The sequence below is a fragment of the Gambusia affinis genome, linkage group LG03 (assembly GCF_019740435.1).
Source record: "Gambusia affinis linkage group LG03, SWU_Gaff_1.0, whole genome shotgun sequence".
NCBI lineage: Eukaryota > Metazoa > Chordata > Actinopteri > Cyprinodontiformes > Poeciliidae > Gambusia > Gambusia affinis.
In genome coordinates this window covers 3,504,270-3,528,469 of record NC_057870.1, presented here as the reverse complement: position 1 = coordinate 3,528,469, position 24,200 = coordinate 3,504,270, and the positions used below count along the sequence as shown (strand labels likewise).

General features: G+C 40.3%; 1 protein-coding gene across 2 annotated transcripts in view; it reads right to left on the bottom strand.

The window, feature by feature from the left end:
* Positions 1 to 5,338: 5,338 nt before the first annotated feature.
* The window catches only part of loxl2b (lysyl oxidase-like 2b), a 34,433-nt gene continuing 15,571 nt past the window's right edge, over positions 5,339 to 24,200 (bottom strand). Inside the window, exons 5-14 of one of the 2 annotated variants that reach the window (XM_044111063.1) lie at positions 21,610 to 21,826; positions 16,873 to 17,053; positions 15,375 to 15,526; positions 14,903 to 15,070; positions 13,004 to 13,169; positions 11,592 to 11,832; positions 10,764 to 10,879; positions 8,929 to 9,065; positions 8,715 to 8,826; positions 5,339 to 7,937 (exon numbers count right to left, since the gene is read on the bottom strand). In XM_044111063.1, coding sequence (XP_043966998.1) covers positions 7,867 to 7,937; positions 8,715 to 8,826; positions 8,929 to 9,065; positions 10,764 to 10,879; positions 11,592 to 11,832; positions 13,004 to 13,169; positions 14,903 to 15,070; positions 15,375 to 15,526; positions 16,873 to 17,053; positions 21,610 to 21,826 — 1,561 coding nt within the window. In that variant the 3' untranslated portion in view covers positions 5,339 to 7,866. Of the gene's footprint in view, positions 7,938 to 8,714; positions 8,827 to 8,928; positions 9,066 to 10,763; positions 10,880 to 11,591; positions 11,833 to 13,003; positions 13,170 to 14,902; positions 15,071 to 15,374; positions 15,527 to 16,872; positions 17,057 to 21,609; positions 21,827 to 24,200 lie in introns of both variants that reach the window. The other variant, XM_044111062.1, reaches the window with a different exon arrangement.

Sequence of the window (24,200 nt, the reverse complement as noted above, 5' to 3'; positions counted from 1 at the left end):
CTGCAGGTTTTGTGGTTTAATAAATGCACCACGGAATCCTGAGCCTGTAAGCAAAATGGCTTGAATGAATCTAAACTGTTCAACAGTCTTGTGAAACAGCCAGGGACGCAGCTTCACATATTCATATTGTATGTCTGCGTGTTTGGCTCATCAAAGCGTCCACAATGTTTGCCCAGTCGTCAAAACAAAACTGGATGAGTTTCTGCGCTGCGAGGGAAACTTCAGTCCAAGCATCCGTTCTCGGTTGAAGTGTGTGAGACTGAGGACTCTATATGGTTTCTTCCAACTGTTCCTTGGACTTTGCTCCGGTGTCCAGCCGTTCCCAGAGGTTGTGACTGGAATCTGGTGAAGCCACTCTGCCAACTCAAGTTTTAACAGTCCTGAACGCTCTAAACTACCAGCCCTGTCTTTCCTCTATGTTACTGGTCTGAACTTTTAGCTTTTCTAGTCATATAAACTGTTGGAATTGGCCTCATTTAGCCTGCAGGAGTCAGACCTTCACTCGTTTGAACACCAACTCAGATCAGAAGGCAATTCAGAATTATGACTTGCTGACAATGTTCCCATTGGAAGCTTGACCCGACTTTTCCCAGATGACTGGGCCTCAGCTGCTTTTTAAAGAGACAGAGTCAGTTGGACTGCAATCCTGTTTGCATTTATGAGGGGTTTTTGTGTGTGTTGTTTCGGAAACTGACGGTCTGACAGATCTTTTTCTAACTAGCTCAGCGAGTTTGTTGAATTAATTTGTTGAATGTTTCGTTCAACAAACTTTCTAATCGAGTTAGAAAAAGATCCGTCAGACCGTCAGTTTCTGAAACAACACACACAAAAAAACTGTGCTTGGATTCTTTAGTTAACAAGTCATTAAAATGTACTTTCTCCTTTCATATTTCTTCTATTTAGGCCTTTTTGTCACACTTGAATTTTAGTATCAAAGGTGACCTGAGTCAGCACAAAAAACATTTTCACATTATTTCAATTATTAAAAGAATTTATTCAACCATCTGTGGTAAAATAAAACTAGACCTGCAACAAAAGGCAATCAGGCTTTTCCATCACAGTGAAGAGATTTTGGTCCAAATGATTTCATCCAGCCAAACTGCTGGCTTTTGAGTCCAGTATTTTACTAGGCCACTGTCAAACCTTTGTTTTATTTGTACTGATGTGCTTTAGATCAGTGGTCCCCAACCACCGGGCCGCACAAAACCGACAGCATCCGGTTTAGGATTTTCAAAAATTCTAAACCGGATGCTGTCGGTTACGTCTTGCGCGCCAACATGCAGCAGAATGAGTAAGAAACAACCCCTTACAACCCCCCGGTCCGCAGAAAATATTGGAGGTGTTGACCGGTCCGCGGTACTAAAAAGGTTGGGGACCACTGCTCTAGATCGTCCACTGCTCACAAACTGATGGTCAGACACTTTCCTTCAAGCAGTTTCTAGTAGAGACCAGAATTCACAGTTGTATCATTTTCATGAATTCGCCCAGGTCCATGACTCTACCACCACCATGTCTGACCAGCAGTACCTGCATTTCCATTATGTGTGCAAAATTTTGTATGTTTCATTAGCATTAATGTGGAAAAGGAAACCCCACAATTTTTGCAATTGGGGCGTTTCAATTAAATAAGAAGCAGAATTAAAATCACACGTGAATAAGTTTGTTCCTTTTTCCAACATGTTCGTCTCTAGTGGGGTAACAGAGGCTGCAGGTGCCAGTCTGCAGCGGTCAGCAGGCGAGAGGCGGGTCTGGACACGTCTTCAGTCTAGCTTATAATTATATAGTTAAATCCTATATCTCTGTAGTGTTGTCTCTTTTGTTTTACTACTGTTTCTTTCCACCACTAATAGCTTTTAAAGTTCCAATCCCTGAGGATTACTCATCAGGAGTTGCTGGTGGGTGAACAGTGTCGTCTTTGTGTTTTGTTGTGAGCAGCGGTTGGCAGGATCTGGATAACGCTCCAGGCCTCTTCCACCCCACCTGAGCAACATGCCAGGCTCACCTCTGGTGGATAAAGTGGGTTAAGAGCTCTCCGGCTATTAAACCGGCTCTTAAAAGCCAACTGGCTGCGCTCGTTACAATTACTACATTCCACTTGATCTTGGCACCAGCGCAGGCTGTTTCACAACAGTCGGATTTGACCAGTTTGTGTGGGTTCCACCTCGTTACAGCCGTTGATTGTGTGTTCGAACAAACAGTAAAAATGTCCTGAACGCAGCATGCCGTTGACTACTCTGGCAGTCCCCCGCGCATGGTTCACTGGTTGCCAAACAGCACTAGAAGACGCTTGACCTTTACCCTTCGATTGGTTTCTGATCACTCATGCCGATTGGCAACATCGTAAGAAACCATGAAAAATGTAACAATGTGATCGATCGTCCTGAAAAGGATCGATCCCAAGCTGTTATTAGCTTCAGTTTTGGATCCTCTAGAACATCTGCTGTAACTATTTATGTTTGATGATTAGTGAAACTGTTTCCATTTGTTAGAAAAAAGGGATGATAGAGAATTTTTGTTTTACTTATAATTTCCTTTATAAATAGTTTTACATTTCCTGGACATTTTCTTAAACTGTATGAGTTTATTTGAAGTCGCCCAGGACCAAAGTTGTTTTTTTGGGTTTAGCTTCCTTCACTTTGTAGTGAAGTGAAGTTAGTGAGGCTCCAGGTTGCTGAAGTGAATTTAAATTCAATTCAATTTAATACAGTTTACGAATGTATTGCCATTTCACACCAAATGCCATCACAAGGAACTTTACAAAAAAAGTTTAAATTTAATCACACATATTTTCCAGTTAACCCTCAATCTGTGCAGCGAGTTCCGTTTATTATTAAATTAGTTTAAAAGGTTCTCGTTAAAGAAACCTAGCAGATTGACCTCCTTCTTCTGGACCAGCAGGGGGCGCCCCGTGAAGGCGATCACTTTCATTGCGTTGTTGGATTTACAGCAGTCCCTCATTCTGAGTTTACATGTTGCGACAGCAGAGAACAAAACTTCCCTTCATATCAATGTCAGCTTTATTTATAAAGCACTTTAAAAACAGCTATTAGCTGCACCAAAGTGCTGCGCAGCATTAATAAAACCACCAATAAGGACACGCCGGAATAAAACAATAAATTAAACAGATAGGACAGGTAGATTACAATGTCAGGCATTAAATGCCAAAGAATAAAAATAAGTTTTAAGGAGTGTGTTGAAGTGTTCCAGACTATGGCCAGGTCTTATATTGAACTGTGAGTTGTTTAAATTAGGAGCAGTGATTCCCTGGTCTATCTTGCTTGTAAAGCTGCAGAGTTTAACTTTATTTCTATAAAATTATTTTTCAGAAATACTGCAGCTTTAAGAAACGTTATTTATCGGTGAGATTAGTGTCAGTGTCCGTACAGAAAGCCTTTTCTGTTTGTGTCTTGCGAAGTTACTAAAACGTTTTGCTGATTATCATCCTGTAGATAATTGGTAGTTCTCCCTGCCATCATGAACCAATAACTGCTTCGATAGACTTCAGTATTGTGCTTTGGAAAATGTCAAACTTCAAGACATAAAACATGTAATGACTCCTGATAGCCACAAGAGGCCAGTGTTGGGTTATGATCACACTGTTTTTCCTCTCTTTTAGTAATCTTGCATTTGTATTGTATTTTTATTACGTGCATTTTTAATCACATGATAATGTGTATGTGTAGGTTTCATGGATGCCACTTGCATCTGGAATTTCCCAGAAGATGAATAAACTACTATTTTATCTGATCTGATCTGATCTGATCTGATCTGATCGTATCTCTTTGCTGAATCCCAAGTTCACCTATTTCATGGGATGAAGTTTAATTTTTCACATCCTAGAGTAAAAGGACACATTTAAGGTCTTCCTCAACTGCCTAGACTTTGAATGCTGGTGAGAACTTCCAGGCTACTTTGGGGAGAATTTTCCGTCTACTAGAAGAACAAAAGTAAAGCCTTCTAGAGAAAAAAAAAAACAAAAAAAAACTATAAAAGTTCTTAGGAATGTTCTGAGCATAAATCCATCACTATACAAAATCCTGTATGCTGGTTTTGTCCAATTCTTTCCAAATACAACATAATTAATTGAACAAAAATACATAGACAGGCTTGAAAACGTATTCATACGCCCTGGATTTCTTCCTGTTTTGTCATGTTGTGCTTCAAACCTCAATGTGATTTATTAGGTTCATATCTGACACATCAAAGAAAAATGGTGAGTATTTGTATCGTTGAAGGAAAATGCAAAAGGGTTTTCTCATTTTTATGCTCTGTCTCCCTGAAGCAATTCTTTGTAGAACCCCCTCTTGTACTGTAATTACAGCTTTAAAGGAGCAGTATTACGTTTTCCACACACAAATCACCATTTTATAGCACAATCAAGTAATTATCCTACTTTTGGTTGCTATAAAAATACTGTATACTCTTTTGTATGATACACAATAGTTAAATAAAACAATATTTAAGCAGATAACTGGAAGCAGCACAAGGCAATGTTTATTTTAATCAAAGGACATCTCCTCTGAACAGGAACAGCTCACATCTCTTGTGCACAGCAAGAGCGCCCACCAGTGGCGATTTGCTATATTTATTTACCTTCAACTTTGCAACCAAACAGCCGCCTCCACCATAATCACACCGAAAGTGTCTCAGAATCTGAAATCAAGAGGTTCATTCATTTCTGTGTCTGGAACACCAAATATACATCAAACTTGTCTTAAAAGAAATTTGACTATATAATTTGATGCATTAAAATTGGGCCTCTTGTCTCTTTTAGAAACTCTGTCTTTCTAAAACTCCGCCTTCAAGGAGTCATCACATGGCTGCCCTCTTAATCCTTAAACAACATTTTTACCAGTGTTTCCCTGAGAAGTACTTCCGATAATGAGTTCAGCTGATGTTCAGTTCCACCAGGCGTTGGCCAATTGCTGCTGGCTAGTCTGAAGGGGCTGAGTGAGGGAGGCGCAGGGTTAGGGCTGCTCTGTGAGGCAGAATATTGAAAAGGAGGAGGAGCTTTGTCATTGAAGGCGGTGCTCGATCTCCCCAGACGTTTTGCACAGCTAAATGGTTGCCATGGGAGATTAAAGGATTTTTCAAACATGCACCAAAAAATCAGAGCAATACTCCAGGTGTGTTTTTGATGAGGGAATAACATTATAACATGATATAAAGCTAAAACCAAAATCAGTTTTACATGATAGTTTTCATTTTACTTCACTATATGCAACATTGCAGCGGTCTACATGAGAGTCTAATAAATTGCTTTGAAGTTTGTGATTTCAATTTGACAAAATTAATTGTGTTGCAATAAATACACAAAGAACATTCAGTGGCACACTGATTCAGTTGCTTAACTCTTTATTATAGGTCAACACACAAAAGCACATTGTTTCAATTCAAGTATACTGTTAGTATACACATAATGCAGCTGTTCAACATGTACTGAACCCTCAGAAAACAGAGGACCAGTTAGATAGCACCATGTCAAAAAAGTACAAATAAACTGAATTCACATACCTTAAAATACAAAGAATTACAAACAAGTAATAACATTAATTTAAAAAAAAATAAAAAAATGCCAAAAATGGTATCTGTGCCATCACCGGGTTGAAAGATGTTCTTCCCCAAACTTGTGCTGCTGCTGGAGGAACACATGGATGGTGAATGAGACCCACAAAGAATGTTCCACAGGTTTCATACTGGCCTGATATGCTAGTATGTTGCAGGTTTATACCGAATCCAAGCTATGCACTATGTTAGTTCCACTCCTTGCTTGAATAATACAAGTGCTCTCATATTTGCTCATATTGTGAGCCAACAAACTAACTTAGGTATTTAATAGGAAGCCCATCTGGATTTGTCAATGTGAAGTTATTTCAGGAGTGTTCCAATTTAGAAAAACTAGCTTTACTCCTCCCTGAATCTGGAATACCAACTTCAAAAGTGCCAGAACAACCATGACCTCAACATCCAATATAGTTGATAGATTTATAGAACAGTAGAAGCTTTAGAAATAAACTGTTCAATCAAAAGTGAAAATGAACTTCTGATTTCTTCTGTCTGTTCCCAGATAGTTCCATGCTGTTGGTTCAGTTTCACACTGTAAAACCAACCAAACAATTTGATCTGTTTCCCTCCTGGCCTGTGGTGCCGCTGCACCAAAACCGCTGAAGGAAATCTGAAAAATGACCACGAGCTATTTCTCTAATTTGACTAATTTGTTTGTTTTGGTTGTATTTACCCAGAATGCCCTGCGCTGTAGTCCACTTCCTGCATTTGGAGTGGTCTCCGGACCGCTTGACATTCATATATGCATTTGAACCGCACCAGAGTTCACCTCAACCGAACTGAGAGGTAGGTTTGGTTCTCACCAGTTCAATTTAAGCGGACCAAACAAGGCTGGTGTGAAGGCACCCAAAAAGCTAATTTTAAATCATTTAGGTTTGTTTGCCGCAGTGAAAACAAGGGAAACATAGAATAGAACGACACTGTTACCAGCTTGTATTGCTTTGATTCATAACTACTGGCAAATCCAAATGGTTTCTGACTTGGTACTATGACCTGTGAGGCACATCTAACTCAGAAACATGGAGAATGTCGTTTCTTAATCTGCAAAGGTAAAGCAAATTACACCTTTAACTTGTTTCCGCTAAGTTTAGCTTCAGTCAGGTCACCAAAGCTAGCTGACATCCCTGAGCTCTAACATGCTCCATGGTCAGGCCTTTTTCTGAACCTTCTATCAAAGTTTTTAAAGAATAATCTGTGACTGAAATCGTGGTCGCCTTTACATTCGGTCACAATCCGCTTAGAAGAGAATTTATAACAAATGATGAACTTATGATTCATCATTTTGTCTTTGAAGTACTTGCCCCTTCAGGATCATTGAACATGAATGTTTAAGAGAAGCACAAATAACAAGAGTTTTTTTTATATAAAACATTGATGGAAGGCAATCAGGGATCTCAGTTCTTGCACCTCTTTCACTTTTATACCAATGGAAACTCAAGGTTTTCCAATCCAACAATACATGTATATATCAGTCATTAGTTCGTAACTGAAGTGCTTACATGAGTTAACCAGGAGGTGGCAGTGTATGAATGACACACTAGCTTATATGCAAGTTTGGCATCAACAACCACTCACATTACAGCTGAATTATACAATGAAATGACGAGTCACTTTTTGAAATAATTACAATACTTCTAACACACATTTCTAACAAACTCACCCCTGACCCTTCACCCCCACTGGATTATTCAGCAACTCTTCAAAAAATGGGTATAGGGTAATTTACTAAGTCTGCCAAGGAGAAAATAAAGCAAACACTGCCAATATTTCAGAACCGGCCCTCATGTTCTGTTAGAATGTGGCAGTTCAAGCATCACTTAGGAGTGATGAATAGACTTCTTGTTTTCTAAAGACTGGATGTCAAACATTAAAAGGTTGATCTAGTGAGAAGAAAACAAAAAGTAGTTCTCCATTGAAGATAATCTTCCAGGTCTGTGGGGACAAAACAACACGAACAAAATCCACCAGGTTCTGCAGTTGAGTGCTTCTTAAAGTGCTGCACTTCCATGAAGAGATATTTAAATGAAGTTCTTATTTAATCACAGTAAGTGAAAAAGTCTCTCTGTCACAGACCCAAACAAAGATTCACCAGTCCTGTGATCATTACAGAGAGTGATGGACAGAATAGGTCAACACATACTATGTGCTGGGAAGTGAGGAGGGTAGAGGAAGAAAGGTGAGGAGAAGAAGAGATGATTCATTCAGGGACAGGAAGTAGAATCCAGCCTTGACAGCATGGGTAGTGGTTGGTGGGACAATTCCCATCGGAGGTGACTGCCTCTCGACTCCACTCTGTCGGTTTTACCTGTGGGTCACCTGGTTGTTTAGAAGGCCTGGGAACATCATCTCTGTCTCAGAGCTCAGTGAGCCATCTAGAGGCAGAGCAGCAGAAATACAATTGACCAAATACTGCATATAAAATCAGATCAAAAACTTCCAAAGTAAATTGATTATAAGGTATTAGTAGAACATAAGGTTAGCAAAGTCTTCAGCTCAAAGTGAAGAATGTTGCTATGAAATAGTGGATTCTAAGAAATATGAAATCTAAACTAAATTAAAATAAGTTAATTGTTTTATTAACTTATTTTAGATGCATGTTACCGTAAAAATGCAATTTTGAGCAAAACTGATAAATGCTATTGCAGGTGAATTTTACAAATGACTAAAAAGTAATGAATCTGAGTTGTGACTAAATTAATGTAAAAAAAATCTCACTATAGGTACGGAGTTTGTACTTTTAAAAAATAACACAGAAGTACTGGTTAAAGCAAAGCTATGACACATAAGACAGTGTGTGGAGTGACTGGCAGAGGGAATACTTTTTTTTTTTTAATACAGATTTTTTTTTTATATAGTTGACACAAACAAAGAAGAGACACTGAAAAAAAGTGACCCAAATATGGAGGTCCATATTCCAAGAAGAAATGCTTAAATAAAGTTCCTTCAAATAGTTGGAGGACTATTTGATCACAGTAAGTGATGAAATTCCATGTGGGATTCCACAAGGCTCCATCTTTGGGTCACTCTCTTTGAATGTCTCATTAAATGCAGAAAAACTAAAGTGATTGTTTTGGTAAAAAAAAAACCAACAAGCCCCCCAAAGACAGTAAAAGCTGCAGCCACCCTTCAAAATCATAGCAGGGTCTCACCATTATGGCAGTTGTACATCCACACACGATGACCATCGTATCGACATCTGCATTTAGTGATGTTATTGGTGTAGTCTGATTCTGGCACTTCGTAATTAGGGTTAATTACAATCTGTTAAAGGACAGGCAAGAATGAAACTAACGTCAAGGCTGCAGAGAGAAGACATCGCAGAAACACAACCGATAGAAAGAAGAAACCAACAGGAGAAATCACCTGAAAAATGTAATCTCCAGGTTTGACGTCGGTGATGTCGACCCACTGGCAGTCAATGTCATGCCTGTAGGTATCCCAGCAGCCTACAGTGATGCCCTGCTCTCCAAAGTTAGCACATTCATACTTCTTTTCGATACCTACAAAGATAAAGTAAGATAACGTCACTGCAAACACCTTGGAGAAAACAATACATTTACACAAGGTGAGCCACAGTATATGACCACTAGAGGGCGACAAAAGAAGGAGTGATCATTTGCATCTACACTTTGTAGCCATGTTCAAGAAAACCACATATACTATCTGGTGACATGAAATAAGACTTCAAAGAGCTTCATGCCTCACCCAATCTAAAGAAACTCGACACTTTGAAGAAAGGTCGCTGACGTCTTCAAGCTCGACAGGGTTGCAAAGTCTAGTGGACAATGAGGTTCTGTGGTCTCAGGTGTGTGCCAAAAAGTTGCTCCCACTATTTTCTAGCAAACAGTCATTCCTGATAGAGTCTGCTTTACCACAGCAGGTATGGAAAACCACAAATGCAAAAATTAAATCATACACAAATCTATTAATCACTTTACGTTAAATAAATAAAAAATATAGATTTTTATTTAAGTATTTATAACAGCTTGAGTCATGCAAAACTGATCTCATCGTTTCCATAACAACGATCAGAAGCGAGACATTGCACCAGAAGTCCAGTGAGCTCACTAATGAGGTCATAGATGGCATCATGTACATCACAGTAGATCAAAGAAGTTCTGATGCTTGAATGCTTGAATCTCAAAGCATCAGTCAGATCCAGACGGTTCTTGGAGATTTAGATTTGTGCGGAGCAACAATGTTTTGTGTTTCAAAGGTGCTCGTTCCCTTGTTTATCCTGCTTGGATGGGGCTTACGATATGCTGTAACCATGGGTTTGAAGAAAGCGTTTGATCGTTACTTTCCAGGAAAGGATTCCAACGAAGGTTACCATCAGGATGATGAAGACAATTTGTTTTGGGAAGATCTTCCATCCGACGCCCAAGAACAAACCGACCTGGCTGGGGAGGTTTGTTCTGAAAAGGCGACAGAGGTTTGTGGGCCTGCAGACTCTCACCCGACGAGGACTGGACAAGAAAGTACAGAGGACAACGGTACTGTCTCTGGGCAAACCGACCCGGCTGGGGAAGTTTTCTCTGAACACCCGACCAATGTCTGTGGGACCACGGACATTGATGTGACAGAGATGGTACGAGACAGTACCGAGGACGATCGTACTGTCTTCGAACAAACTGACCCGGCTGGGGAAGTGTATTCAAAGACCACCATACACCATGAAGGTGAGAGTACAGTCGCAGAAAAATCTAACTCGGCAGGGGAGGATTTGTCTGCAGCTGACCTCGCAGCCAAAGCTGTGGCTGAAGTAACAGCACAAGCTTTGGTTTCGTGGGTACCATGTCTTTTCTTTACAAGTGCTTTTCAAATTCCAAGTTCCCCAGATGGGGAACGTATTTCAGAAGAAAATGGAGTCGTGAATTTGTCCAAAAAACCTCTCTAAATGCTAGGATCACCGTTGCATTGGAAGTTTACTGTTCTCCAAATGTTAAGTCAGAATGTAGAGTTGGCTTGGATATCCCAGATGTAGGGAGGACAGCAACTGGATTTGGGGTGGAACCCTCCATGTATTGAAAACCATTGAAAGCAGAACAAAATTAGCTAAACAAACTATGGAAAGACCTTTGGCTTTCATACTCACTTGAGGCAACATCTAAGTTAAAATGAAGACTATTTGAGATAACATTTTGAAAATGTTTTTGTTGTTATTACATCGTTAAAAACAACAGCAGTGAGATTCCAACCTTCGTCACATTCTGAGTCCTCCAGGCAGAAACTTGCTTTGTGTCCCTCTGCCACTTTGGTTCCATTTAGGCTGATCAGGTCATATGTGGTGAACACCTCCATGCTGTGATAATGCCTGCACACACACGCCCACCCACACACACCCGCACACACAGACACCCACGCACACACACATACAGTATGTCTTTCAATCTTCAAAAGGACTTTGGATTTACTTCATTTCTTTTTCAATACTTTCAACAGCCTAACCTGACTTTTACCATAAACCTGACCATTACCAGTGCACGGCACACCTTAATCCTAAATCTTACCCACAACCCAAAAACAACACTTCTTCTTATGGGGTGTGGACTTTGGGCCCCATAAGAAGCAGATAGTACCCATAAGGTAGTATGTTTTAAACGGTCCTTACAATGTATCAAATACAAGAACACACGCACTCACACACCCACACCCACAGTAGCCTAAATGTTTCTTGCTTTATTTTTAATATATATTCTTTAATAGTTTACTGTTGCGATAATCATCATCATCATAAAAATTTAGACTGCATGGCATATCAGTCATAGTGCCACAAACCTAAATACTGATCTTGATAAAATTTTAAGAATTCAAGAAAACTGAGAATTCAAAAATTCTAGTGGCTTCTTCAGGATGTCTGATGATCTCTGATGATGCTGTCAGTTTTGTTTTTCTTATTTATCATCAATAGGTGAAATCTATCGGGACAACAATGGATCAAAATTCTTATTATGATAAGACATTTTTCACAATAAATGCCCACCCCAGTATGCTTTATTTCTAGAAACATTTCCATCCTGACAGACCTGTGACAGTCGTGCCACACCCACAGGTGCTTGGCAGCTTTGGGCTTGAAGTCGGACTGGCCGTTGTTGTGGATCTGAGAGGAGAAGCGCAGCAGGCGGCGGTACGCGTTGGCCGGCGTCTGGTCAGAGTTGGAGGCCAGGCAGTTCTCCTCGTACGCACACTGCAGCATGAACATGGGCCGGTCCTCCATGTAGGTGGTCTGCTCCACCACCTGAGGGTTCAGCACCAGGTCGGGAGCCGCTAAAGGTGGGAAGGGAAAAAAAAAGAAGAAGAAGAAAAGACGGAGACCAAAGATATTTAGAAACACATAGAGATGGCTGCAAGCAAAGTAAAACAATAGTTTTCTGTCCCAAACAACAGATTCCAAGAAAGAACCAGGGATTTCTCTTTGACAAAGGTTCTGTAATAGTTTAACACAGTTTTGGTAAGCTTTGTGTAAAAGGACGAAGGAAATTGACTTTTATGACTAAAAAATTAAGGTTTGCAGTCAGTTTACAGCTCTTTGCAAAACTATCAGTATTCATCCCCCTTAAACTACTACGCAGTTGAAACAGTGTTTGCTTCAAATGTTGACAGCGGGTTTTAACACAAGGAAACAGATGAACCGATTGGACTTTGGGCTTTTCTAAGCCAAGGAAAGTTTTTGCTCCATGACAGAGGAGACTGTAGAAAACATCAGGTTTTTATTGGCCCAGAACAGAAACAAAAGCTTAAAGAAGATTTTCTGTAAGCTGAAAAGCTTATGTAAGCGTTCCAGCTTACAGAAGCTGAAAAGCAGACATTAACTGTAATGATGGTATTTATATTTACAATACTGTATTTTATTGGAAACTTTTGCAATGTTTTGAGAATCTTTAAGAGTCATTCTTGCTGTTCATTTTAATTGTCTTTTAATAAATAACAGCTATCCAAATCCATTATGTATAACAACCATTGGTGTTCAGTCCTCCTGACTCAATATTTTGGGTTATTCAAAGGCATTCAGAGGCAAAATCAGTGTAGAAACTCAGCTGGTTTCTATGGACCTGAGCTTTGATTGGGCCGTTCCAGCACACAAATACCCTACTATAACTCTGGTTCTATGTTTATAGTGTTTTTGTGCTGCTTGAAAGTGAATCTCCATTTCAAGTTTTCTACAACAATTGTCTTGTTTGTATTGCAAAAAAATAAGAAATAAATAGCTTTATTATAAATTTTTTTTTTTATCAAATTAGTACAAGAAAATATCACGATAAAATTCTAAGTCCATATTGCCCACTATATTCCGTCACATAAAATACACGTTCAAATTCACAGGAGTGTGAACACTTTGCCAAAACAAAGTGAAATACAATTTATGACACATTTGTAATGTTATGCTTGATGCTGAGCAGAAGTGAGGCTCTTGATTTAGCCTTTCCCAGAGTCTTACTTTCAGAGCAGGAGACTCCAGCGGAGTTGCGTCCCCCTCCTCTGGGGCAGCTGAGGTGGGGTCCGTGGTGCAGGCAGTGGGACAGAGACATCTCAGTTCCGGAGCAGCGAACGCCGCTCATCACCACACCGTCAGCACTGACCTCACCCGGCCAATACCACGTCTCCTGTGGACGCACAAACGTTCAGAGGCAAAATTGTTTTCTGAAGTACAGAAAAAAAAAAACCCAACAAACAAAAAGAGGTTTCATGAGTAGAACTGACAGAATAGACTTCTTCAATTACAGCATATTATAAAAGTTGCTGAAACCCTTACATATGTTCCACATCACTGTGATGGGACTAAAAAGAAAAACTAGCAAATGTTTAAAATTACAATATTATGTGTTTATCAGGCACACCGTGCGTAGAAGGTAACGTAGTTATCAAGTAACTACGTTACCTTCGGTTGTGATAAAATGATATGACTTACAAGAAATTTGACTTTGTAATTTAATGCCTTGAAATTGGGCCTCTGTCGCTTTAAAAAAGCTCCTGCTCTTTCTGAAACTCCGCCTTCATAACAGCATGGCTCCTTTATTAACCCTTTAACAATGTTTTTGCCAGTTGCTCTGAGAAGCAGGTCCTAACATGAGCTCATCAGGTGTTTACTAATTGTCTGGAGGCGTCCTGTGATCAGGCAGCTCTACATTCCACAGCTCTGTAGACACTTTTAAAAGCTGTTGGAGCTAACCACCACGTTTCCGAATGTAAACCATGTTATGAGCCACTCACTTCATGCCAGGAGCCCAAATTTTGTTTTAGCACTTACTCCTGTCAGCCTTGCCAAAAACAAACAGGTCACTGACACTGAAATGTAACTGTGTTAACATGATGATTTAATTAAGATGTAAGATGTCACAGTGGTGTGAAAAAGTGTTCGCCCCTCTTCCCAAATTCCTATTATTTTGTATGTTTTTCACATTTAAGTGTTTCAGAATATCAAAATAATTTAGCTATTAGTCAAAGATCACACATGCAAGCAAAAAATTCAGTTTTTAAGTAAAAAGGTTTATTCTGAATGGAAAGATTTTTAAAACCTCAGAAATAACATTTCTTTGCCATGATGATTTTTGAGTTTTGATGACCAAAGACAAGAGGATTTTTTCCCCCTGATTTGGTATGAAAGCATCTCCCATTTTATATAAGGCATATATTTTACTGAACTTAAAAGATGCATAATGCTAGGGCCAAACTGTTTAGCAAAGAATGCTTGTAGCATCACATGGGTTAGCCGGTGGCGAAGACAAAGGTTGTCCAAGCAACTGCTGATAAAGCTGCATGTAACCTTAAGAGACACCAAAAAAGCTAGCCATGTAGCAAGGTTATGTTAGCAGCTTTTATTAGCCTCAACCGCCTTGAGTCACAAAACACCGTGAAGACCTCTGCTCGCAATTAAAACTTTTTCCTGACAGAAAAGTCCTGTGAGAAAAAAAAGCACTATACACACAACAAAAGATGTTAATATACAAGATGAAATAGTCCTGCCACAAGAAAGTTTAAGGCTTGTAATTAACGTATTTAAAGTCAAATTACATTTTAAAACCTTTTAATGTCTTAATTGTAGAATGACGAATTTAAGACTTAAGACTTTAAGACCGCAACCCCTCATGAAACAGGATGTCGGATCCACGCGAGTAGACCTGAAGTTTCCTCTTTCTAAGAACACACGCAGACTTGTTCTGCTAAAGCAGGGCTGGGCAGTCCTGGCCCTCGAGGGCCGGTGACCTGGAACTCTTAGATGTATCTCTACTTCAACACTCTTGAGTCAAATGATGAGGTCATTAGCAGGACTCTGGAGAACCTGACTGCACTTGGGAGGTGATTCAGCTGTTGGATTCAAGTGTGTTGGCACAAGTACCTGGAAGGCACTGCTGGCGAAGCCCAGGCCCAGCTGTCTGCACACCACCATGGCCTCCATGGTTCCCCAGCCCTCACTGCACACTGTGCCCCACACCAAAGAGCCGTTCCTGTCCACCAGCACCTCCACACGGCCTTCGAAGGGGTTTCGGCCACCTCTCAGACGCAGCTGTGGGTTAAAAATTAGAAGAAGAAAAACATTTAAAAAACACAGCTTAGTGCAACATCACTGAAAAGTATTAAGAACTAACATTCCTCCACTACCAGTCAGAAAAGCCATCGGTGAATCATTCTGTGATCATAAAAAACAACAACTAAATTCTTTAGCTTAGTGGTTCAGAATACGTCTCATGCTGTTCGGCAAGCACACCCTCATCAACATCAGCTGTTGAAGACACACTAGTAAATCCCTAACTGGATCTGGTTTCCTTGTTGGAGGTTCAGATTTGTACTGAAATGGAGGAGAGACTGACCCTCTGCTCGAAGCCCATAGCTGGGACGTTACACCGGACGCCTGCATCTTCTTCGTGGCTGCAGCCCAGGGCCTCCTTGTTGAAGGGACACTCGGTTATGGACTTCTCAAATCCGGAGCACTTCACTTCATTCATGTGCACCGGCCCCATCCCTGAAGGGCGCACAAGCACGTAGGAGGTGATCAGGATTTCAAACTTATTCGTTTGTGATTCGAAAGTGAAGACTTGATCAACAAGATAGTTTTATGTACTCAAAGATATAACTCAACATGGTTCCCCTAAACTCTATTGGATATTCAGACAACACTGATTGCTGCAGGCTTGTGGAAATTCATTCTCATTTTCAGATTGTTGATTTCAGAATGAGAGTTTCCAGCCCAGACAAATGGGCATTTTAATGTGAAAAAAGTTTCACTTTATTGTTAGATAGTTCTATATCCTTTTTGATAAAAATATTAATATTTTGTTTCCCAAAGAATTTTGTATGAATTGTAGCCCTCTGACTCATAAATGAATATAAGCCTTAATCTAACCTAAGATAAAATAGACTACGTTAAACAACGTTAAACTAAGCTAAGCCAGTTAAAATAAGCTAAGCTAAGTCAAGATAGCTAAGCTAGGTGAAGATATGAGCAAGTTATGTTAGAATTATATGGAATAATTTAAAGTAACACATGGCAAGCTAAACTAAGTATTTATTCAAACTATGTTTAATGTTAAGTTATTATTCACAACATGAAATATGTTTACTGAAAATAATACAAACCAGCAGTACCACACAACAAATGTCCATTATTACAAGTATTTTCTTAAAATAAAAAAAAATTCCTTTTTTCAGTTAAATTCAATTCTAGTTAAATTTCAAAACATGTAAAGGATAAAAAATAATGTGTGTCAGTCAAACCTCTCTCACAGCAGAGCAGAACAGGAAAGTGTTTGAGTTTTAGACATTTGCGGAGGTAGATCACATCGGCCGATCACAGATCTCTCAAAATTAAGAAAACCGGCGCTGATAAAACAGTCTGCCAATAAATCGCTGTACCACTAATAATTTTCACAGCTATACGAACTAGAAAACTGCTGTGGAAGTTAATCCACATAAGATCTGAGAGGTCATGACCCTAAGAAAATCTTGCATATGGTGTAACAATAAAAGGGCAGAATCAGTTTGTAAAATTTTACCAAGACGTGGTTTTACTCGACAGGAAAAGTGACGGCATGTCGGAAATTATAGACAGCGAGTTGTTCCAGCAATAAAAACTGTCATTCTCAACTATTATGGGTTAGCTTCAGGTCTGCTTTCTAATTAGCATGGCTGTTTGGCTGCTTCCCCCCCCCTCTGTACATGTTGGCCACATGTTTCTGTAGACCATAATCACTGGTGAATCTGAATGTGCATCAAACAGCAGTGGGGATGAAAGAGTCATACGACCAAACATTTAGAAATAAACCAATGAACGTAAAACAGACACTCCAGAGACAGCATGGATGATGGTACCTTGTCCAAGTTGTCCTCCGGACAGCGCTTCCTTTGCCGAGCCGAAGCCCAGCTCCCGACACACCACAGTGGCCGACAGCAGGTTCCAGTGGTCATCACATATGGTGCCCCACTCTCCATTCTTCATGACCTCCACCCGGCCCTCCCCTACGATGGCTCCACCGCGGAGGCGAACCAGCGGCTGCTGAAAGCGACAAACACACAGCGTCCAGAGGAGCCTCCGTTAGAGCAGAAATGACCACACGTCTTAAAGAGAAAACCACATATGTTGATTATTCTCATGAGTGGCGTTGAAACGAGGATCTCGATTATTAAAATTTCTCGAGGTAAACTATCGGCCTGGAGGTTTTGATAACTTATGTTTTACTATTTAGCTCACTGTCTTCCAGCCAGATGATTATTTGTGCTGCGCAGCAATCTGTCGATGAATGCTAAGTGCCACTGTTTTCCTATTTAGAAAAGAACTGAAATTTATATTTTTTGCAAGCATCTTCTCCGTCATACACGGAGTCCACCTGGTGACAAGTGAGAAAAATAAAAACGCGGTTATGACTTAATGACACTTGCACACCACTTGCTATAACTAACTATTTCCACAAAGCAGACGAGTCTTTCCATGCAAGGTTTTTACTTTCATTCCGACAGCAACCCACCGTTGAGGCTGCAGGCGTGGGACACTGGACTGAAAGTTATTTAACGATGGAAGCGGTTTGCGAAGAAGGAAACCACAAAGTCCAGATTTCATTTTCAGAGATCTTCAGCAATCATTTCGAGACAGGTTGTTATAGAAACCATAATTGTCTGGTTGCTGCATAGCTGTTTGTTTAGGATGAAAAACTTTATATTTTGTGACGTTGTAGACTCCTGGCAAGCTGTGTTTTTATTGGTTTTGTGCATTTTCTAGTGAAAATAATACACCATTGTATATTATTAAGTTTGTGTACGTGTGGGTTTCCTCCTCATTACTGCACAGCTGCAGTTTTACTGCATTGGACCGCAATTAAAAAGTAATAAAGGTGTAATAAGGCCACTGTCAGTCTTCTTAAGCTTGTTACGCTGTTAACTTCCAGATGTACAGCAGGAACACTTATAAACATTCAGACATTAAGTCATATTTGTTCAACTAGTTGAGGAGACATTTAATCACTCCCAGTGACAGGAGAGGAAGTTTTAGAGGAGGCAAAGTTACATTTTCTACATAATAATTACAGTCTGTTACAAATAAAAGGACTTCAAAGGTCATGTCAGTCACAGAGACTGATCTTAAATCAAATTAACCCACATCAGAACCAGGGATGGGACTTAAACAGGCTCAAGAATGCTGGTTCTGGGGCGTGCTCCGGTGGCGTAGAGGGTAGCGCGCCCCACGTTTGGAGGCCTTCAGTCCTCGACACGGCCGTCGCGGGTTCGATTCCCGGACCCGACAACATTTGCCGCATATCTTCCACCCTCTTCTTCCCCCTTTCCTGTCAGCCTACTGTGGTATAAGGGACACTAGAGCCCACAAAAAGACCCCCTGGTGGGGAAAAAAAAATGCTGGTTCTGATCTGGTTCTGATCTGGTCCTGCTCTGGTTTTGTTCGGTGAACGACTGTGGAACCTCTGGAGACGTTGGAGCAAAAAATTACTTTTACATAAAATCAAGAAAATTATGGATAACTCTCAGCATCCTCTTGTTTTACAAATAAGGAAATACTACTTAAAGGTGTAATTTTTCTTTCAGAAAAGAAAAGAACTCGATTAATGTCATAAATCCGACCTGGTAGGAAAAATTGGAGATGTATATTTTTAAGCCACGTTGCCTGGCCCAGCAGCCTGTAAATAAACTGAAGCCAGTCGACCTGTCTGTCACGGTAACTAACTGTCCCAACAATTACTGAAATAATCAATAATATTGTTGTTCTGAGAACATTTTCAAGTGATCTATTGACTACAAAAGTGAAGTAGAATGGTGTATACTTTAATATACACAATCACAGCATAAAAATGGAAGTTTGCTTTCTCAAACACCATAATGCTTTAATTTTGTAAAGAGCACTTCACTCCACAACTGGAAAATAAAACAACAGAAAACATAAAATGAAATGGAAATCAAAACCAGAGAAGAATAAAAACAGAAGAAAATAGCCTCTGTAAATAAAACTGCCCTTCATAATACACATTAATCATCAAGATGGAAATCATCAAGCTCATTTTAATTTACCATGCAATTAATTGATTAATTGCTTATTGGACAGGCTTAGCAGCCAGTATGATACAATGATATCATGCAAGCTAGCCGTTAGCAGAAGAAGTTCTCTTGTTGCCCATCAGCAGGGCAGACAGAATGAAAAACGCATAAGAACAAAAACAGCCTTCTTTCGTGAACGTAGCACGACAAATCCGGCTGGGGCCGGAGCTTGGTGTCAGTGAGGACCGCTGCGCTGCGGACATCAGGAGGTTCAGAGCCGCTCCCAGCTCAGCACCCAGCTGTGCAACGTGACATGAAGCATGAAGGCTCAAACCTCGCACAGCACCAGTGAGGTCACCCAGACAGAAATTCCTGTCGGCGCCGCTCGTGGAAAAGGTATCAAGATGCACGATGTTCATTCACGATAGATGGGGGGGGGATACGCTTCCCTCTTCTCCGTGGAGAGGTCAGAGGTCAGTGCCTCTGGGTGATCCAAAGTAAAACTCACCCAGATGTAAATGCTGAATCAGGAAGATAGCTCAGAAAAAATGGAGGCTTTTACACCAACACAGACCTGAACATTCAACACACACACAGGGGAGTTCCCCCCCCTTCCTCTCCTTTGGTTTCAGGTTTTCCACCAGATGTTAAAGCAGCAGGGCGGCAGTCATTTTCTCCCACTAATAAACATCCACATGACCACACTGGTGGGTGATGCAAGGCCAGCCTGGCTCACATCTGGCGTTCTCCAAGGTTGCTTCAGGACCTGCGTGGAGGCCTTGGCCATGCCCACTCTGTCTACCATTCCATCACGTTTTCAGTTCGGATCGACAGAAAACGTGACTGCCGCTCTACCGGGCCGACTCAGCAGGGTTTCATGCTGAGAATGTTTCGAAGGTAAATACACGAGGAAAAGGTGAAAACACTGTCTACATTAGCATAGAATAAAAGTATTGACAAAAATATCAGCTTTTTTTTTTTTAAAGAGATATTACTGGAGAACCATAACCAGGCAGGTTTTTGAGAGGCAGCGAAACAGTTCCAGGTGTTTGATTATGAGCGGTGTGATGAAACGTCTGCGTCACGAGACAATAAAAACATAGGCTAATGAGATCATATGAGGTTAGGAGGAACCATAGAGAACAGATCTCACAAATAAAGTTGTCAGGGATCATAAAAGTTAATTGGTGTAGAACAATCCAGTCCAGGTTTGACTGGTCTACATACTGAGGTTCCTCTGCGTGTCTAATCTAATGGCAAAGAATTTTACAAGGGTGTTTGCGGAGACAGAGGCTTTGCTGTGGCTCTTGAATAACCTGCATCCTAATATTAAACCAGTGCAAAGTCTGGAGCTTTTAAATCACTTCTGAAGACTCACTTTTATGATCTGGCTTCTGGTGCACACTGTTGCAAGTGTTTTTTGTTTTTGTGTGTGTTGTGACTGTTGGTCTAACTATTTTGTTTGTTTTATTCCTGTACTGACAGCCTGTGCTGTCGGAAATGTGCTGTATGTAAAAATTGGAACTTGATCTTGACATTTTTGGGGGTTTTTTAAAATAGAAGAAAGATTTCAAAAGTGTCTAATTTTTGTTCAAATGATCCAGTTCAGTCCGATCAGTCCAAGTAATTTCTATTTTCATCTAGAAGGGATCAAATGTGATCCAGACTGCTTAAGGAATCGTTCAGAGTTCATGGGAAGTTCGGATGCTAAAGAAGCAGATGCTAACTTTACCATTGTTAGCAGATGATGTTTTCTCATAACGCATCTGTCATCATTTCTTTATTTCTACTAAATATCAACAGAGCTGCCATAAATATGGAGGAGGCGCCTTCAGTGCTTTTGTGACTGCATGATGCAGATTAGCGTGCTAACGTCTGTTTTAGTCAACACCGTCAACCAAAGCAGAACTATTTCTTTGCTTGCTACACAACTAATCTCAAAATTAGGGCTGTCGCGATTCCTTGAGGTAATTAAAACACATTAATTATTAAAATTCCCCAAGGCAAATTATCTGCCTTGAAGCTTTGTTAAATTATGTTTTGTTCTTTAGCTAACTGTGTTCCGGCCGGGTGATTATTTGTGCTGCGTAACACTCTCACTTCTGCCTATGAATTGTTGACGAACGCTAAGTGCTAGCACTGATGCAATTATGCATCAAACCTGTTTGATGATAACAATTTTTATGCTCTTATTTTGAAGGCCCAGATTTCTATATATTTTGTAGAGAATGGAAAGGACTTCATATTTTAAACATCCTACAGTAGGTTGATCCTTTTAAGAAAAATTACATTACATTTTGAATATAAACTAAATATAACATAAAATTCTGAACATTATGGACAATCCTGATCATCCTCATGTGTGTTTACTGTAAACTGTCTTCTTAATCATGCAGATCTATGACATCCATAATACTGTACCACTAATTTATTTTAATCTCTGGAAGAGCTGAGAGATTTCATAAGCAACTGCGGCTTCAGTGTAAGTAGCAAATTACTTTACCCATTTTACTGTAATACGCCCAAAGAGCTGAAGACTTTACTACGCTGAGGCGTAGCCGTGGTTACCTCTTGTCTGAAGGCCTTCCTATACCCTGTCATGGGCGCCGGGGCGAAGGCTCTGCCAGGCACGCAGCTCACCACCACAGGCATCCCTCCAGCGCACGTCTCATTGGACTTCATGGCTAGAATCTGACCCAGCTTGCAGCTGGACAGGTGGGCCTCGGTGCCAGTGCAGTTGACAGCGAAGTCCCAGTATGTTGGCTTCCTTCTGCGAGCAAACATCCTGGACAGATGAAGGAGCAAAACAAATTCAAGCTTTATTTTGTGAACGTAACTCAAAAAAAAATCCTATGATGTGGACGAGCAGATGCTCTGGTCAGATGAATCCAGAGCAACCTATAACAAGAGATTTTTCTCCATGTTATAAGTGAATTAATCTGCCTATGAAAGTAGAAATTTAATATTAATATTAATGAATTATTGACTTAAAACAAGCTCCTATTTCTTGCTGAAAAGTTGTTTATGAGTTAGTTTTGCCTTATTTCAAGTGTACTAAGATCTTTGCACAAGAAACCAGTCCAGAAAAACCTGGTAAGATTTTCTGTTGTTGCTGTACATAAAATTAATAAGTCACACAATTTAATTGGGGCAAGTTATAATATTATTAGCATATCACATAACAGCATGTGGTAATCTCATCCACTCCGGTTATGAATAATCCTCTGTTATGTATTTAATGATCTTCTCCTGTCTTCCTGTCTCATCTTGAATCACAACAGTAAATTCTACCCATAAAACACACTTTACATTTACAGAAATGTTAAAGTACGACAATCAATAAAACCGTCTCTGTGGTGCCGATACAAAAAGCTGAGCAGGTCAGGACAGGCACCGATGGTTTTTCATTTGGGAGCTGGCAAGGAGCAGCTGGCTGCCGACTGGAAGCTCTCCAGAGCTGGTGTTCAAAGCAGCCGGCTTAGGACCGGCTCCGCTGTCTGTTCACAAGCTGCTCGTTCCGTTTTGTCCATATGGAGCCCATGTCCCTCACTCGCTTCATCACGTTTAGGGCCACTGAGAGGTTCTGAACATGTCCCAGCAGTCAGAGGGCCCCATCTTGATTCACCCTGAAGCTGTGCAGCTCGACATTTCCAATTATAGATGAATGGAATAACATTTTTGAGATGGCCTCACATCAAGCTCTGTGGTGCAGAGCTGTGACTCTGTGGCTCTAGAATACTTTGGTAAATAGAAGAAAATCACTGGTGGCTGCAAAATTACTTGAGTTTGTGAACTCCACCACTTCGCCTAACAGTGGGTGTGACGTTGCTGGATGTTAGAGCCAAAACTATTGGTTTCATCGGTCTACAAGTAGAGGTGGGCAGATCGATCCACAATATCAGGACATTGACACCAACATGGCATCAGTATTGGATCTATGCTGGTGTGGAGAAATCGATACTTTAGTTCCTGATTCGCTCTTGAAATTTGACCTTATTTTTGTGTTATAGTTTCTCAACTTTACATCAAAGACGAAGTTGTTTCAATTTGTTTTCAGACGATAGTTTTTTTTTGTTTGTTTGTTTATTTAGAAAAACTGCACACAAATCATGTTATTCATGTATTTATAAACTTTGTCCAAATTCTGTCCTACCACAAAACTGCCTACAAGTCAGACGTTTGATGATGTGTCAAACTTTAATAAAAAGTATCGGCATCAGTATTGGTATCGGCGATACGGACTCTGTATTATTAGTATCGCTCTCCTCTGACTAAAAGATTGCTCCATTTCTCTGATCTTTGGATGCTGAAATTAGCACAACAGCTAACTGTCATTCTTAGTCTTAAAGCAGGAAGTCAAAAACATCCACATTTGCAATCTGAAAACAAGCAACCAGCCTCACAGCAATCCGGAAAACACCCAGAATAGCTTCAGATAGAAACATGAACATAATCTGTGAGTCTGTAGTTGGTTATGATTAATACAATGTAGGAAGATTTACAACATGTAACGTTTCTTAAAACATGTAAATTGGTTTTGATCAACTTTTTAAATGTTATAAGACTGATTAGAGAATGCCACACACAAGAACCCCCATTTAGCTTTTTATCTACTTCAAATCACATATTTTTCATCTTTATTAATTGATTGTAAAAAAAAAAAATGTGTTTAAATAAATTGAAAGTGAACATTTTCCAGTTTCCAAAACCTTAAAACTCTACTGTATGGATGAAACACAGCTAAGACTTATGAAAGCCGGGATTATGAAACTGCTGCTGCTCCTGGGTCTGTTCTCATAATGGCAGACTGTGGAAGCACACTGTATGTTTCACAAGGCTGATGCACGAGCAGCCTGACACGTAGACAGAAAGTTGGGGAGCATCTGTTCTCCACTGCGGTTACCTAAATCAGGAGACTTCCAGCGTGAGCAGACAGAAAATGTACGGTTATCTAAAGTCCTGCAAGTTTTAATGGAGGGCCGTGTTTAATTTGTGGCTAGTAGGATGGAGAGTTTCCTTACGTAAGCAGGATTTATGATTCATCAGTGGTTTCTCAGGCATTACATGAGCTGAGTGCAATGCACTGATGCCAGACAGCCAGGAGTCAGGTACGGGTTACAGTCTCTGATGTCACACACACCTGTGCTACTCTGGATGCA